Below are 13,812 nucleotides of genomic sequence, written 5' to 3' on the forward strand. Positions count from 1 at the left end.
ACACACGTTTTTTGGGGGTCATTTAAGACTCTTCAGACTTCCTGAATGTGAGCTAAGCTGAAAAGCACCAGTACTGTAATCATAAAGGCAGGTGAGATATTTCAGTTTTGATGACTTGGAAAGTCCGTTAACCTTTAGGTAGGGCTTGGTTTTCTTTAGCTTTTGGCAGGACAGTGGTTTAAACGGTCCCAGATCTTTTTGTTCCAAGCAGGGCTTTTCTGATTAAATTACAGATATGAAAATGCAGATATAAACAACACAGAGAGCCAAGTTTTAAGAGTAACATTATTTGATTTTTAAACACAGTTTATGATACAGTGTTTCAAAATAAATGTAATACTTTTGTAGTAGTTGGGTTAAATATAGTTCTTCTGTTCACCTTGCTAGTACGAAGTGAGATACATGAAACTGAAAACCAGGTGTAGGCACAAGCCTGTAGATCAGACAGCCTGTGTCAAGTGTGCAGTGCCTCAGCAGCAGCGGCATTCCATGGAATATATTGAAAAGCTAGGGCGGAATGTCATTCCACATAGGTGAGGGGCGACAGGTGAAGGCAGATTTGACACTGTAGAAGAGTAAGAGAAGTAAATTGCACCTGCAGAGTACAGCAAGATTTATAACATTTAAATAAGATGTTAAAGAACATTTTCATTAAAGGAAGGAAATTTCTGTGAGTCTTCCTTAGTTTCAGCCTAAACTAGTTTTATTATGCTATTACTTCAGAATGTGGCACTTAAAATACCTGCCATAGTCAGTGTTCAATACATATTTGTTGGATGAATTAATTGTGTAAAAACACAAAAAAACTCAGTATAAAATTAATTCTTGGAGTTCTTACGCAAATATAAAACTCAGATAAATGCATTACATAAAAAGAAACTACAAAATTAATAAAGTTTATGTTAACAGGTTTAGTTAAATGCAGTAGATTATGTTTTGCAAAACTGAATTGTCTCTTGCAACATGAGTATCAAACTGACTGTTCTCAAGCAGATTCTTTTGAATTTGGCATGTGGTACTATCTTGTGTCCTGCAGTTATTTTACACTGGGAAGCTGTCATTTACACAGTACGCATTTGTATAAGTCTGTCATTAGACCTTGGTACAAATATATCATTTAGTCTTAAATTCACTTCTGTTTTTTCTCATTAGCCCAAGAAACATTTAAATGACACCACTGGGTACTAGGGCAAATGTAACCAGAAATCACAAACCTGAGCAGTGAATTTGTATGTTAGAACATACTTGGTTTAGATGTTACTTTTTCAGATTATTCACTAAATTAAGATGCAGAGTTAAAACTGTTTTATGGGCTCACAGCCCCCTGATAATACTTCCACAGGGGTTCAGTTCAGAAGCGCTGCTCTCTTGGAAGGGGCGCAGAGCTGATGTCAGAAGCAGATTCTAGTCTTGGCTCTGCCACTCCTCAGCTGAGTGTTGGGTAAGGTACTTAACCTACTTGGCCTCTCTTGGGTCTTAGGTGATGGCACTTGGTGACCTTTGAAGATTTGTCTTTGAAGATTATTGTTGCTTTTGAAGGTTTTTTTTGGGAGTGTTGGACTTTGCAGGGAGGCTTGGGTCTAGGTTTACAGTTTATTTGATTAAGTTTTTTTTAACTGTCAGTCATCTTTTTACTTAAAGTTGTACAATTCAGTAGTTGTTTATTTTTATTTAGTTTTTGTATTTTTAAAAACCAGAACATTTATTGCGTGACTAATTGTTGAAATTCCTAAGATGATCTGGATGGTCGAGCAATTGCCCTCTTGGGTTTAGGTATTGTTCCTTCACAGAATCCATGCCTGAAGCTGTGGTGTACAATTTTTAGATGCCTTGTTTGGCCAGTCCCAGTGGCACTTCGTCTTTTAGCCTTGACACTCCAGTTATACGTCCTCCCGTGCTTGGTGGAGTAGCCACATTTGCCATAGGTCAACTTCTGAAGGTGGTAGGCTTTCACAGCACAGCAGTGGCACGGTGTGTGTGTCCTACTGCAGTGCTTTCCAAATGATGACATTCCCTTTGTCATCTTGCTTCTGCAGCTGAGACTAGAGAGACCTTTTTTATTTTTTTTTGAGACAGAGTCTTGCCTTGTTGCCCCAGCTGGAGTGTGCAGTGGCACAATCATAACTCCGCAGCCTGGACCTTCTGGGCTCAAGCTGTCCTCCCACGTCAGTCTCCTGAGTAGCTGGGTCTATAGGCGTGTGCCACACCCAGCTAATTTATACATTGTTTTTAGAGATCGAGTCTTGCTCGTCATGTTGCCCAGGCTGGTCTCGAACTCCTGGGCTCAAGCAGTTTTCCTGCCTCAGCCTCCCAAAATGCTGGGTTTTTGAGTGTGAGCCCCCGCCTGCACTTAGACAATTCAGTAGTTTATAATAGATCTACAGACTTGTGTAGCCATCGCCACTACGTAAGTTCAGAACATTTTTCATCACCCCTGCAGCCTTCTGGACTGAGTGGAGTCAGCATGCTCAGGGGTTCGCAGCATCTTTTCAGGGGGCTCAAGGTTCTTTGGTATCTTTTCCAAGTTTCCATACCTGTCTAGTACTGAAGCTGGAATTCAGAGATTGAATTCCAGTCCTGGGTGGGGCCCAAGAATGTGCATTTCTGACACGTGCCCAGGTGAAAGCCCACTTAGATGAAGAATCTCAGCCTCCTGGAAATGTGTTCTAATGAACTTTACTGGACTGTCTGCTCAGCTCTGCTGTCCCCGTAGCACTCATGCATGTTTTGTTGTGCTTTGGCTACATAGGTTACAATCAAGCTTTCTAGAACCTTTTCCTCATGTCTTTAGCTAATAAGCACCTAAAAATTGTGGAAGGCAAAGGTTTTATTTTTGGCATTTGTCTAAATTATCCGTTAATGTCTTGACATAGGAAGCTCTTTGAAAGTTTGGATGGAAGTGGAGGGGGTATACAGAAACATATTCTAATTTTTCAATGTGTTTTGAAAAGGTAGCATGAACAATAATTCCTGCCCCCACCCCTCGCTCCTTCTCCATATCCATTTGGCTCAAGTAGCTGAAAACAGCAGAACCCTAAAGCCAAGTGTCACAATGTATCTCCTTACCTGTCTGCCTGCTTACTGGCCTGTCCAGCTACCTGCCTCCCCACCTTCAAGTCTTTTTCAAATACTGCCTACCACAGGTTTCTGATGATAAATTCTGTTATCTTGATAATTATAAAGTTCTTTTGAAGGTTTTAAAAGAATTTCCTAAACAAGTTTTACATTGTTAGTGCTTTTAGAAAGCTGGAAAAGCAAATGAAGAAACAACAAAAAGAAATCCTTTCTAGATGGATGAGAGACCACAGATGGGTTGGGGTGAATGTGATGAAATAGAAATGTGTGTTTGGGAGAGTGTTTTCTCTGTAAGAAAGGTTATTATGTATTATGGGCAGGCTAGGTGGCTTTCATAAAGTTTTTTTTACAAGTTTCTGTGGTAGTGTTCACTGGTTTGGTGAAGCGGGTAGACTTAAAAGATTGTAAAATGTCGAGAACCTGGAATTTACATCTGGGGAGAGAGGAGGAAACTGGGAGGCCCTTCAACTCTGGAGAATTGGACAAGGTGAAGCAGGGTCCATGTTTGTGTACGTCTGTGCATGTGTGTGTGCATGTGCGTGTGGGTGCATGCATGTGCATTCATCCAGGTGGGGTATCTGCTGTAGCACTGAGGTGGATTCTAAGGCAAGCTTCATTTGGCCCTGAGTTCATTTTATCACAACTCCAAGGAGTTTCTGGGGGAGAAAAGGCTCCCATGTGCAAGAAACAAGGAAGCAGAAAAGTCACTTGACCTCGGCTAGAAAAGGAGCCACCTCTAGTCTACAGTCTGAAGAGAAGCGGCTGTTCAGAGGAGCTGCGACAGGTATTGCTGGTCCCAGGCCAAGCCTCTTGAGGAAAGAGAGCAACATTTAGAAATTTTGTGTGTAGCCTATACCCTTAAGATCACCCTGTAGGAAGAGGGAAAGTCAGAAAGAAGGTCAAGGACAAGGTACCGAGGGTCCCATCTCCTGGTGGTTTGTGGTGAGGAGTGGAGACTATCCAGAGAGGCTGGCCAAGGGGAGGCTCCCCGTGGGAAGATGGGGATCTTTTTTAGGAGATGCTGCAAAGGGACACTTTTTCAGAGAGACAAGGGGAAAACACTTGCGTATATTTCCTTCTTTGAAAGTGAAGAAAGTGAAGAGAATGGGAAAATGCCATCTGCTTCCCATTTCTGAGAAAGGGTGCATTAAAATAGCTGGAAATTAAGCAGAATCTATGAAATTAAGGTCTGAGTAGAGTCATTTCCCGTTTTTCCTGACACATCTTTCAGCTGTGTAGCAACAGATCCACATTCCTGATGTCAGAAGATAGTTGTTAATGTGCTAGTTAAAATTTTATTTTATTTTTGTGCTGTTGAGCAAAATTTAGACTTTGTTTTATTTAAGAAGCATTTTTGTTAAATGCTTTAATTATTATTAATCAAAATTTTTTTGTATTTAAGCAGTTTTCAACAATCTATTCTTGAAGCAATTCAGAGAACCTGCTGTGTGGTGATTATGTATTTTTTATTTCATAAATGAGAGTAGTGAGACATAAGTGTTTTGGAATTAGCATTTATCATCATCGAATATACTGCGTAAGTTACATCTTTTTACTGTGTGTTATCTGGCTGACCCTGCTAGAATCTTAAGTTCCAAGTGGACAGGGATCTTTGCTCTCTTCACTGATGGATCCAAGAGCCTAGATGCCATACATACATGCCAGGCACTGTTCTAAGTATATACAGTAGTCCCTGATGTGTCCAGGGACTGTTCAGTGAATGAATGAATAAAGATTTACATCAACAAATATCATTTAGTCTAGTGCTCAAGTGGGCTGCTAATACTCTGTTCCTGAATTAAACAGTCTGGCTTGGTGATAGGTGCTGATTTGCAAATCCATGGGAGCTACCCCAGAAAAGCTTGTGAGGCAGAGGAGAGGAGCAAAATATGCGCTCCCTGTGTGGGAATGAATTCCCACAACCGCAGAAGGGGGGACTGAGGTAGACATGCTTGGTTCTTCATCTCGGACTCTGCAGTCAGGTAAGCCACTCCTGAGGAGTGAGTGAAGGGTGAGGTAGAAAGCCAGCATGTCCCCTGGGAAGGAGCTTTTTCCAGGTAGAAGCATGAAGCCCAGGAAAGGCAATTTATACACCACATCACCAATAAAGAGATGGCCAAACCGCTCCAAACTCTACCCTCTGAAGTCAACAGTTTCCAATTATGCATCTTCAGATTTTTTTCTTGGTCAGATTTCTTTCTGATATATGTATCTACAGATATTTTTCTGTGCCTGTGTGGACATTTTTTCTGAATTTATTAACCTAGAATAGGTTTACTATCCACCTAGTTTTATAACCTGGCCTTTCTCGTAACATGTATACATGTTAGGCCTTTTTTGATAGTGATCCACAGCATCCTGTTTGTTTGTTTCTTGATGGAGTGAGACAGAGTCTCTCTCTGTCACCTAGGCTGGAGTGCAGTGGTGTGATTATAGCTTACTACACCCTCAAGCTCCTGTGCCCAAGCAATCCTCCTGCCTCAGCCTCCTGAATATATAGGACTATAGGCATGGGCCACCATGCCTAAGTTTTTTATTTTTTGTACAGACAGGATCTTGCTGTCTTGCCTAGGGTGGTCTCTAATTCTTAGCCTCAAATGATCCTCCTGCCTCAGCCTCCCAAAGTGCTGAGATTCCAGGTGTGAGCCACTATGCTCAGCCAACATCATGTTTATTGACTGCCTATTAATATTCCATTTAATTTAATGCCATCATTTATGCATTCAGCAATATTTTTGATCGTGAACTATGTACCAGGCACTAGTTGGAATTGCTAAGGGTATAAGATGAGGTTCCAATTCTCAGGGAGCTTATGGTTTAGAGGGAAAACAATAGAAAAGTGAACAAATAGGTGAGAATTTCAGAGAGTGCTAAGAATACAGTAGAGCAGGACACTGAGGTGTGAGCATGTTAGTAGAGTTTGTTAGGAAAGGCCTTTCTTAGGAAGTGACATTTGAGCTGATAACTGGGTGATAAAGGAAGGCCAGCTGCTTGAGGATCTCAGGGAGGAATATTCTAGGCGAAGGTAATAGTCTGTGCAAAGGCCCTGAGGCAGGAATATGCTTGCTTTGCGGAAGTGGGAAAAAAGCATTGTTGGTTGGAGCAGAGATGAGCTGGGTGACGTAGGCAGGGTAGATTTTGTTGTGCCAAGTAGGCATAAAGAGTTGAGATTCTGGGCCAGGCACGGTGGCTTATGCCTGTAATCCCAACACTTTGGGAGGCTGAGGTGGGCAGATTACCTGAGGTTAGGAGTTCAAGACCATCCTGACCAACATGGTGAAACCCCATCTCTGTTAAAAGTACAAAATTAGCCGGGCGTGGGAGGATGAGGCAGGAACTGGGAACTGAACTTGGGAACTGAGCTTGTGCCATTGTACTCCAGCCTGGGCAATAAAAACAAAACTCCATCTCACACACACACACACAAAAGTTGAGATATTGTTTTAAAGGCAACACAGAGTTATTGAAGGATGAGCTATTAGGAGGTGAGAAACATAATATGGAGCTTTACATTCAAAGGTTTTCTTTGGCTACTGTGTGGCAGTGAGAGGAAGCAGAGAGACCAGTTAGGAGTCTGTTGCAGTAACTGGTGATCTTGGTAAGAAGTGGCAGTTGGGATGGAGCAAGAAGTGGGTATATTTCAGAGGTGGAGCTGTCAGAGTTCATGGGATTGGACTTAGCGGGTAAAGGAAAGGAGAAATTTTGTGGCTGCAGCTACTGCACTGGTGCTAGGGCTTGTCATTGAGACAGAGAAATGGAGATCAAGAATGTTCTTGGGATGTTCTGGTTGTGCGATGTCTGTTATACACCAGAATGGTGATGGTGAATAGGCAGCTGACCAGAAATCTGGGGAGGGGTCCTGTCGAGATAAATATTGGAGAGCTGTCAATGCACAGGTGACATTTAAAGCCACAGACTAGGTGAGATCACACGAGATGCAGAAGATGGATGGGGAAAGGGAGACTAAGCCCTGAGCAGAGCAGGAGGAGGCAGCACGGGAGGCTGGCCTGAGGTGGAAGCACAGTGCTGAAGCAGCAGGTGTGAGGTGCAAACCAGGAGAAGGACATGTTCTAAGGAGGGTGCATCGCTTTTATGTTTGGTGCTGTAACCAATTACCACAAATTTAGTTGCTTAAAACACAAGTTTATTAACGGTCCTGTAGGTCAGTCATCTGACATGGGTCTCATTGGGCTGCCGTCAGGGTGCCAGTACGGCCATGTTCTTTATGGAGGCCCTAGGGAGGAATCTGTTTGTCTGTTCCACTGAGAAGTCATTGTTGGATTTGGTCACGTGATGAGTAAACCTTGGTGAGTGGTTCCAATGGAGTGTTGGTGTGGTGGCCCAATTGGAGTGTATTTGAAGCCCAGAGAGGTGAGGATGTGGAGGCTGCACATCTTAAAGAATCTTGGTGGCAGTTTTGCTGTGAAGGAAAGTAAGTGGTGGCAAGAATTACAAAGGAAAAGCACAGAGGATGCCTCAGAGATGAAATGGGAGACGGAATGTAGAGCGGAGGTTCCGGGAAGACCCCTTGTAAGGACAGGGCATTAGTGTGGTATCTTCTGGAATAGATTCACTGGATGAAGAACCTGGAGTGAAGCCAAGAAATGGTTTATAGAGATGGAGACATATGAAAGTGGAATTCACAGGATTGTTTTTAATAGAGCAGCAGAACGTACTGATGACTCCTGTTGCTTGTGCCTGGTCAGTGGAAAGGATCTTGGTGAGCAGCAACTGCAGGGCCCACAACTGCACATCAGATGCTGTCATCATTCCATGGGTGGTTGGCCAAATCTTTGAAGTCAGTATGGAACCTGTGCCCTCTCTTGCTGGGGAACCTGGCTCAGTCATGAGGGGGCATCTCCTTTCTTCTCCTGCCCCAACCACTTCCCTTGCACTTCTGCTGTTCTCTCCTCACCTGCTAAATTGTAGTCCTGCCTCCATTTCTTTCTTTACTGTGTTATGTTTAATAACATCTATTCACTCCACAACATGCTCAGAGGGGTGGAAGACCAAGTTAGTGCAGACCCATTCATTCCTGGACCAGTGGCTCTCAAGTGGGGGAGGTGCTGGTCTTAAAGGGTATTTAGAAACAAGTGGATGTCATAGTGAGTCTGCTGTGATGCTGTACAACGTGGTAAAAACGCCCTCGCTGTGAGGCTCAGAAGAGCCAGTCCTCTTCCTGCTCCTAGTCCAGTCAGTGCTCTGTCTTCATATTGGTGGTTTGCAGCCCTGCTGTACGTTAGACTCACTGGGACAGCTTTGTAAACATATCACAGCCTGGGCCCCACCACAGACTAATTCATCTGGAGTCTTAGGAATAGGGCCTAAGCTGAGGATTTTAAAAACTCCCCAGCAGATTCTGAAGTGCAGCCAGGACTAAGAACCACTGCCTTAAATCTACTGTTGACTGCTTTCAAAAGAAATCTTCACTGTGATTAAACAAATTGTGGTTAAAAATAAGCAAAAGGGCCGGGTGCGGTGGCTCATGCCTGTAATCTCAGTACCTTGGGTGGATCACCTGAGGTCCAGAGTTCAAGACCAGACTGGTCACCATGGTGAAACCCTGTCTCTACTAAAAATACAAAAAAATTAGCCAGGCAGTCTGTTGCATGCCTGTAATCCCAGCTACTTGGGAAGCCAAGGCAGGAGAATTGCTTGAACCCAGGAGGTTCCAATGAGCCGAGATCGTGCCATTGCACTACAGCCTGGGTGACGAGAGCAAGACTTTGTTTAAAAAAAAAAAGTAAGCAAAAGGAAATCTGGAGGGGAACATTTGTAATAGACAAGTGATAACTACATTAATAACTACATTATTAGATGTAGTTACTTTATTAAAATGTAGATCATCTGAATCAACTGATATATCTGAATTTGGATTAAAACTCATAAGCAGTGCATACTACTCAAAGCTTGGTATCTGTTAGGGCGCAGTTTGTTCATTTCCGTTTTTCAGGTAGCTTTCTTCACACTTGTTTCGTTTCTGAATGGTTTAGCCTAATGTGATGAAGCAGCTATTTGTAAAGTAAAGTGGGAATTATTTTTTCTTCTTTTCCTCCCATAGTTTGTCTCCATCTTTTAGCTGCTGTTCTTTCTACACCTTAGGGTTCATAGATGTTCATTACATTTCCTACCTGGTCTTGGAACACTGTGAGACGAGCATTCCTTATAATTGGTCATCCAGTTTGGAAAGACCCAATATTTTACAAGGTGATCAGTTTTTGAGGAATTTCAGTTGTTAGAAAACTTTATGGTGTTGGTTTGGTCAGGGAAAGTTCCAGAAAAGTGATCAAGAGGTTAGCTCAAACCTGATACAGGGAGTTCTCAGAGTAGGGATGGCTGTTAATGGTCTCATGTATGTTTGAGAAAAAGTTTTGCTCTTGTTGCCCAGGCTGGAGTGCAGTGGCGCAATTTTGGCTCACCACAGTCTCTGCCTTCCGGATTCAAGCGATTCTCCTGCCTCAGCCTCCCAGGTAGCTGGGACTACAGACGCCCACCACCACACCCAGCTAATTTTTGTATTTTTAGTAGAGACGGGGTTTCACCATGTTGGCCAGGCTGGTCTCGAATTCCTGACCTTGTGATCCACCCACCTTGGTCTCCCAAAGTGTTGGGGATAGTTTTATTACTATGAGAGTAATTTAACCGTCCTCATTGTATATTTCCAAACTCCTTTCTTTTTTTTTTTTTTTTTTTTTTTTGAGACAGTGCCTTGCTCTGTTGCCCAGGTTGGAGTGATCTCGGCTCACTACAACCTCTGTCTCCTGGGTTCAAGCAATTTTCCTGCCTCAGTCTCCCAAGTAGTTGGGATTACAGGCATGTACCACCACGCCCCGCTAGTTTTTGTATTTTACTTAGTAGAGACGGGGTTTCACCATGTTGGCCAGGCTGGTCTCAAACTCCTGATCTCAGGTGATGCACTTGCCTCGGCTTCCTAAAGTGCTGGGATTACAGGCGTGAGCCCCTGTGCCCGACCTTAAATGTTTTTATACTTCTCTGTGACATCGACATACTCCCACAACAGCTTCAGTATAATTTTAAAAATATTTCATCGTGGTAAATCTCACTTTGTTTTCTAACTTTCCAAAGTAATTGTTTTCCTCCTATTCCGCTTACTGATTTACAGTTTTCTTACTGTTTGTTTTTTTCATATTATTGATTTGTACCATTGAATTGTTTGTGATTATTGATGCCAATCTTAATGTTTTAGGCCTGTGCTATCTGACTTTTTCATGAGATTGCATTGGAAATAAAATGTAATCTTTAGTCAGGTTGACTTCTTTAGTTTTTTACTTTTTTAATTTTTTTTTTTTTGAGACGGAGTTTTCACTCTTGTTGCCTAGGCTGGAGTGCAATGTTGTGATCTTGGCTCACTGCAGCCTCTGCCTCCCAGGTGCAAGGGATAAGGGATTCTCCTAACCTCAGCCTCCTGAGTAGCTGGGATTACAGGCATGTAACACCACGCCTAGCTAATTTCTATTTTTAGTAGAGGCGGAGTTTCTTCATGTTCGTCAGGCTGGTGTTGAACTCCCGACCTCAGGTGATCTGCCCGCCTTGGCCTTCCAAAGTGCTGGGATTACAGGCGTGAGCCGCTGAGCCCGGCCTTACTTTAATTTTTGAAATGAGTCAGAAATGTTATATGTATGTGGGTAAATGTTAAATGTCTGTGTATATGTTTATGTATGTTACATGTATATGGGTAACATGTTATATGTATGTGCACGTTCTGTGTATATGGGTAGGCATATTAGATGTGGCTGTGAGAGCACTGTAAGAATTATACTCTTACACTAGAGTGCACAGTTAGTGTACAACACTTAGGGTTATAAGGGTCTGTTTACTGGATCTGGTGGCTGCTTCTCCTGTTCAGTACACCTCCAGTAGTCTCTGCCTTTGAGTTAGTTATACTTACTTTTTCACGATGGTTTGGAGAATTTAATGAATTAGTGTACCTTTAGCACCTGATACACCTACAACATCTAATAGAATGCATTGCATATTTATTCACTTGCCTGTGTTGATATGTATAGTAAATAGGTACTAAATAAGACACAAAAAGCACCAACAATAAAGGAAAACTCTGATAAACTGGATTTTATTCAAAGAACTGTTTATCTAAAGACACTATTAGTAAATGAAAAGTCAAGTCATAGAGTGAGATTGGCCAATATAGGCTTACATACACACTATTAGAAGAATTCCTACAAATGGGTGAGAAGAAGACAGCCCAACAGAAGAATGAGTAAGGGACCCAAATAGGCCCTTCACAGGTCAGTAAACTTAGGGAAAGGTGCCCCACCTCACTGGTCATCAGAGAGATGTAGAGTATATTCCACAGTAAGATGCTCTTATACATCTGCATGGCCAGATTAAAAAAGACACCATCAGATGTCAGCAAGAAGCAGAGCAGGGCGACTTTCATGTATTGCTGTTGGGAATCTACATTAGTTTAACCACTTTGGGAAAGTGGAATTAACTATGAGGGTGGAAGATGTGCACACCATATATATAGCCTAGCAGTTCTGCTTCTTATGTGTATTCCCGACAGACTGTGCAGCTGTGAAAACTAATGAATTGATGAAGATTCAAGAAGCGAGTAACTCTCACAAACTTAATGTTGAGAGAAAGAAACCAAGCACTCAGAATTATGTATTGTTTGATTCTGATACAAGTTCAAAACAAAGGGAAAATTAATTTATGGTGTTGCAAATCAGGAGATGAAGTTACTTTTGGAGAGGAGGGAGGATATGTTAGCAGGACTTCTGGGGTGTTGGTAATATTCTTTCTTGATGATAGGTGTGATACACATGCACACTCACACAAATATAATTTGTGCTCTTTTCTGTTTGTATATAATTTAATAAAAAATTCACTGAAATGGGACTGGGTACAGTGGCTTGTGCCATTAATCCCAGCACTTTGGGAGGCCAAGGCAGTTGGATTGCTGGAGCCCAGGAGTTCGAGACCACCCTGGGTAACATGACAAAAGCCTGTCTCTACAAAAATATACAAAAATTAGCCCCGTGTAGAGGTGTGTGCCTGTAGTCCTAGCTACTCGGGAGGCCGAGGTGGGAGAATTGGTTGGGCCTGGGAGGTAGACGTTGTGGTGAGCTGAGGTCGTGCCACTGCACCCCAGCTTGGGTGACAGAGTGAGAGACCCTGTGTCAAAAAAAAACAAAACAAAAAACCAAAAAACTGAAATGGTGTATGGTATAATATAGATTATCAAACGGCAGTGAGAAATGAGCAAAATATAGCTACATGCAACACCATGGAAGATTCTCACAGAATGCATAGGATCAGATTCTGTTTTTCTAAAGTTCGAAGAGTCAGTGCTAAATTATTGTTTAGGGACACGTAAGTAACTCGTGGATATCAGTCAGGATTCAGTCAGGGAAGCAGAACCACTGTGTTATGAAATACGGGATTTATTTTATTATTTTATTTTATTTTCTGAGATGGAATCTCGCTCCGTTACCAGGCTGGAGTGCAGTGACACGATCTTGGCTCACTGCAGCCTCCACCTCCTGGGTTCAAGTGATTCTCCTGCCTCAGCCTCCTGAGTAGCTGAGATTACAGGCTTGTACCACCACGTCCAGCTAATTTTTGTATTTGGTCTCGATCTCTTGACCTCATGATCCACCCACCTTGGCTTCCCAAAGTGTTGGGATTTCAGGCGTGAGCCACCGCACCCAGCCAGGATTTATTTTTTGTAGGAATAAGGTATTTTACAACTGTGGGGTAAAGCTGGAAAAATAACAGTCAGGAAGGAGGAATTAGAGGACCAGAGAAATGTTGCGAAAACATGTCTCCTGAAGCACCTGCGTGGGTGGCTGAGTTAGAACTTGTGGAGGGTCTGAGAAGCCAGGCATGAACATCTTCTAGAGTGGGACCACAAAGGGAACCTGATGAAAAAGCTCTGTGTAGCAACCACTTCTGTAGGTCTGCTGCTCAGCTGCCGATGGTCCAGGGGCTTCTGTTGGTTGGCAAGGCCGGCAATTGGGGAAAAAGCTAGTGACGGAAGCAGCATATGTGAACAAACTGGAACCCTCTGGCATCTCTGTTTCTGTACCATCTCTAACTATCTCGGTCCTGAGAAAGTAATGGCCGTTTTACTTTTCACCTTTTAAATCTTGTGCAGGTTCAGGGAAGGGAATCCTAAGAAATTGTAGTCTAACCAAATCGAGTTAAAAACTGTCACAGTGATGGTTGCACAATCCTGTGAATATATTAAAAAATATACTTTAAGTGGGTGGACTTTATGATTTGGGGATTTTATCTCAATAAAGCTGTTATTTATTTAAACAAAACTGTCGCAGGTTGAAAACTGTAAAGAAAGGTTGTTACCATGAATGATTTAAGTGCTGCTTCTTGGAGATCTAGAAGTTTCAATTTACTGACTGCTTCTTACCAGGTTGTATCTGTTATTCTACACTGCTATTCTTTGGAAAGCTAGAGTGTATAGTAACTGTGATCTGTTAATGACAGACCTCCAGGTCTCCTGACAGGTCTGGGAATAAGTTTTGAAAATAGGTTAATGGGATGTTGTATTAGTCTGTTTTTATGCTGCTAATAATGACATACTAATAATTCATAAAGGAAAGAGATTTAATTGACTCACAGTTCCACATGGCTGGGGAGACCTCACAGTGACGGCAGAAGACAAAGAAGAAGCAAAGGCACATCATACATGGCAGTAGACGAGAGAATGTGCAGCGGAACTCCCATTTATAAAACCAT

General features: G+C 42.4%; 1 protein-coding gene across 14 annotated transcripts in view; it reads left to right on the forward strand.

The window, feature by feature from the left end:
• The window catches only part of CAMTA1 (calmodulin binding transcription activator 1), a 964,942-nt gene that overhangs the window by 47,467 nt on the left and 903,663 nt on the right, over positions 1-13,812 (forward strand). The window contains exon 4 of one of the 14 annotated variants that reach the window (XM_074380002.1): positions 1-13,812. This exon is cut by the window's right edge and continues 24,272 nt beyond it. The exons of the other annotated variants lie outside the window; for them this stretch is intronic. Within the exon in view, the coding sequence (XP_074236103.1) occupies positions 1-45 (45 nt within the window). The 3' untranslated portion in view covers positions 46-13,812. 14 annotated transcript variants of the gene reach the window in all.

The sequence above is a fragment of the Saimiri boliviensis genome, chromosome 11 (assembly GCF_048565385.1).
Source record: "Saimiri boliviensis isolate mSaiBol1 chromosome 11, mSaiBol1.pri, whole genome shotgun sequence".
NCBI classification, from domain to species: domain Eukaryota; kingdom Metazoa; phylum Chordata; class Mammalia; order Primates; family Cebidae; genus Saimiri; species Saimiri boliviensis.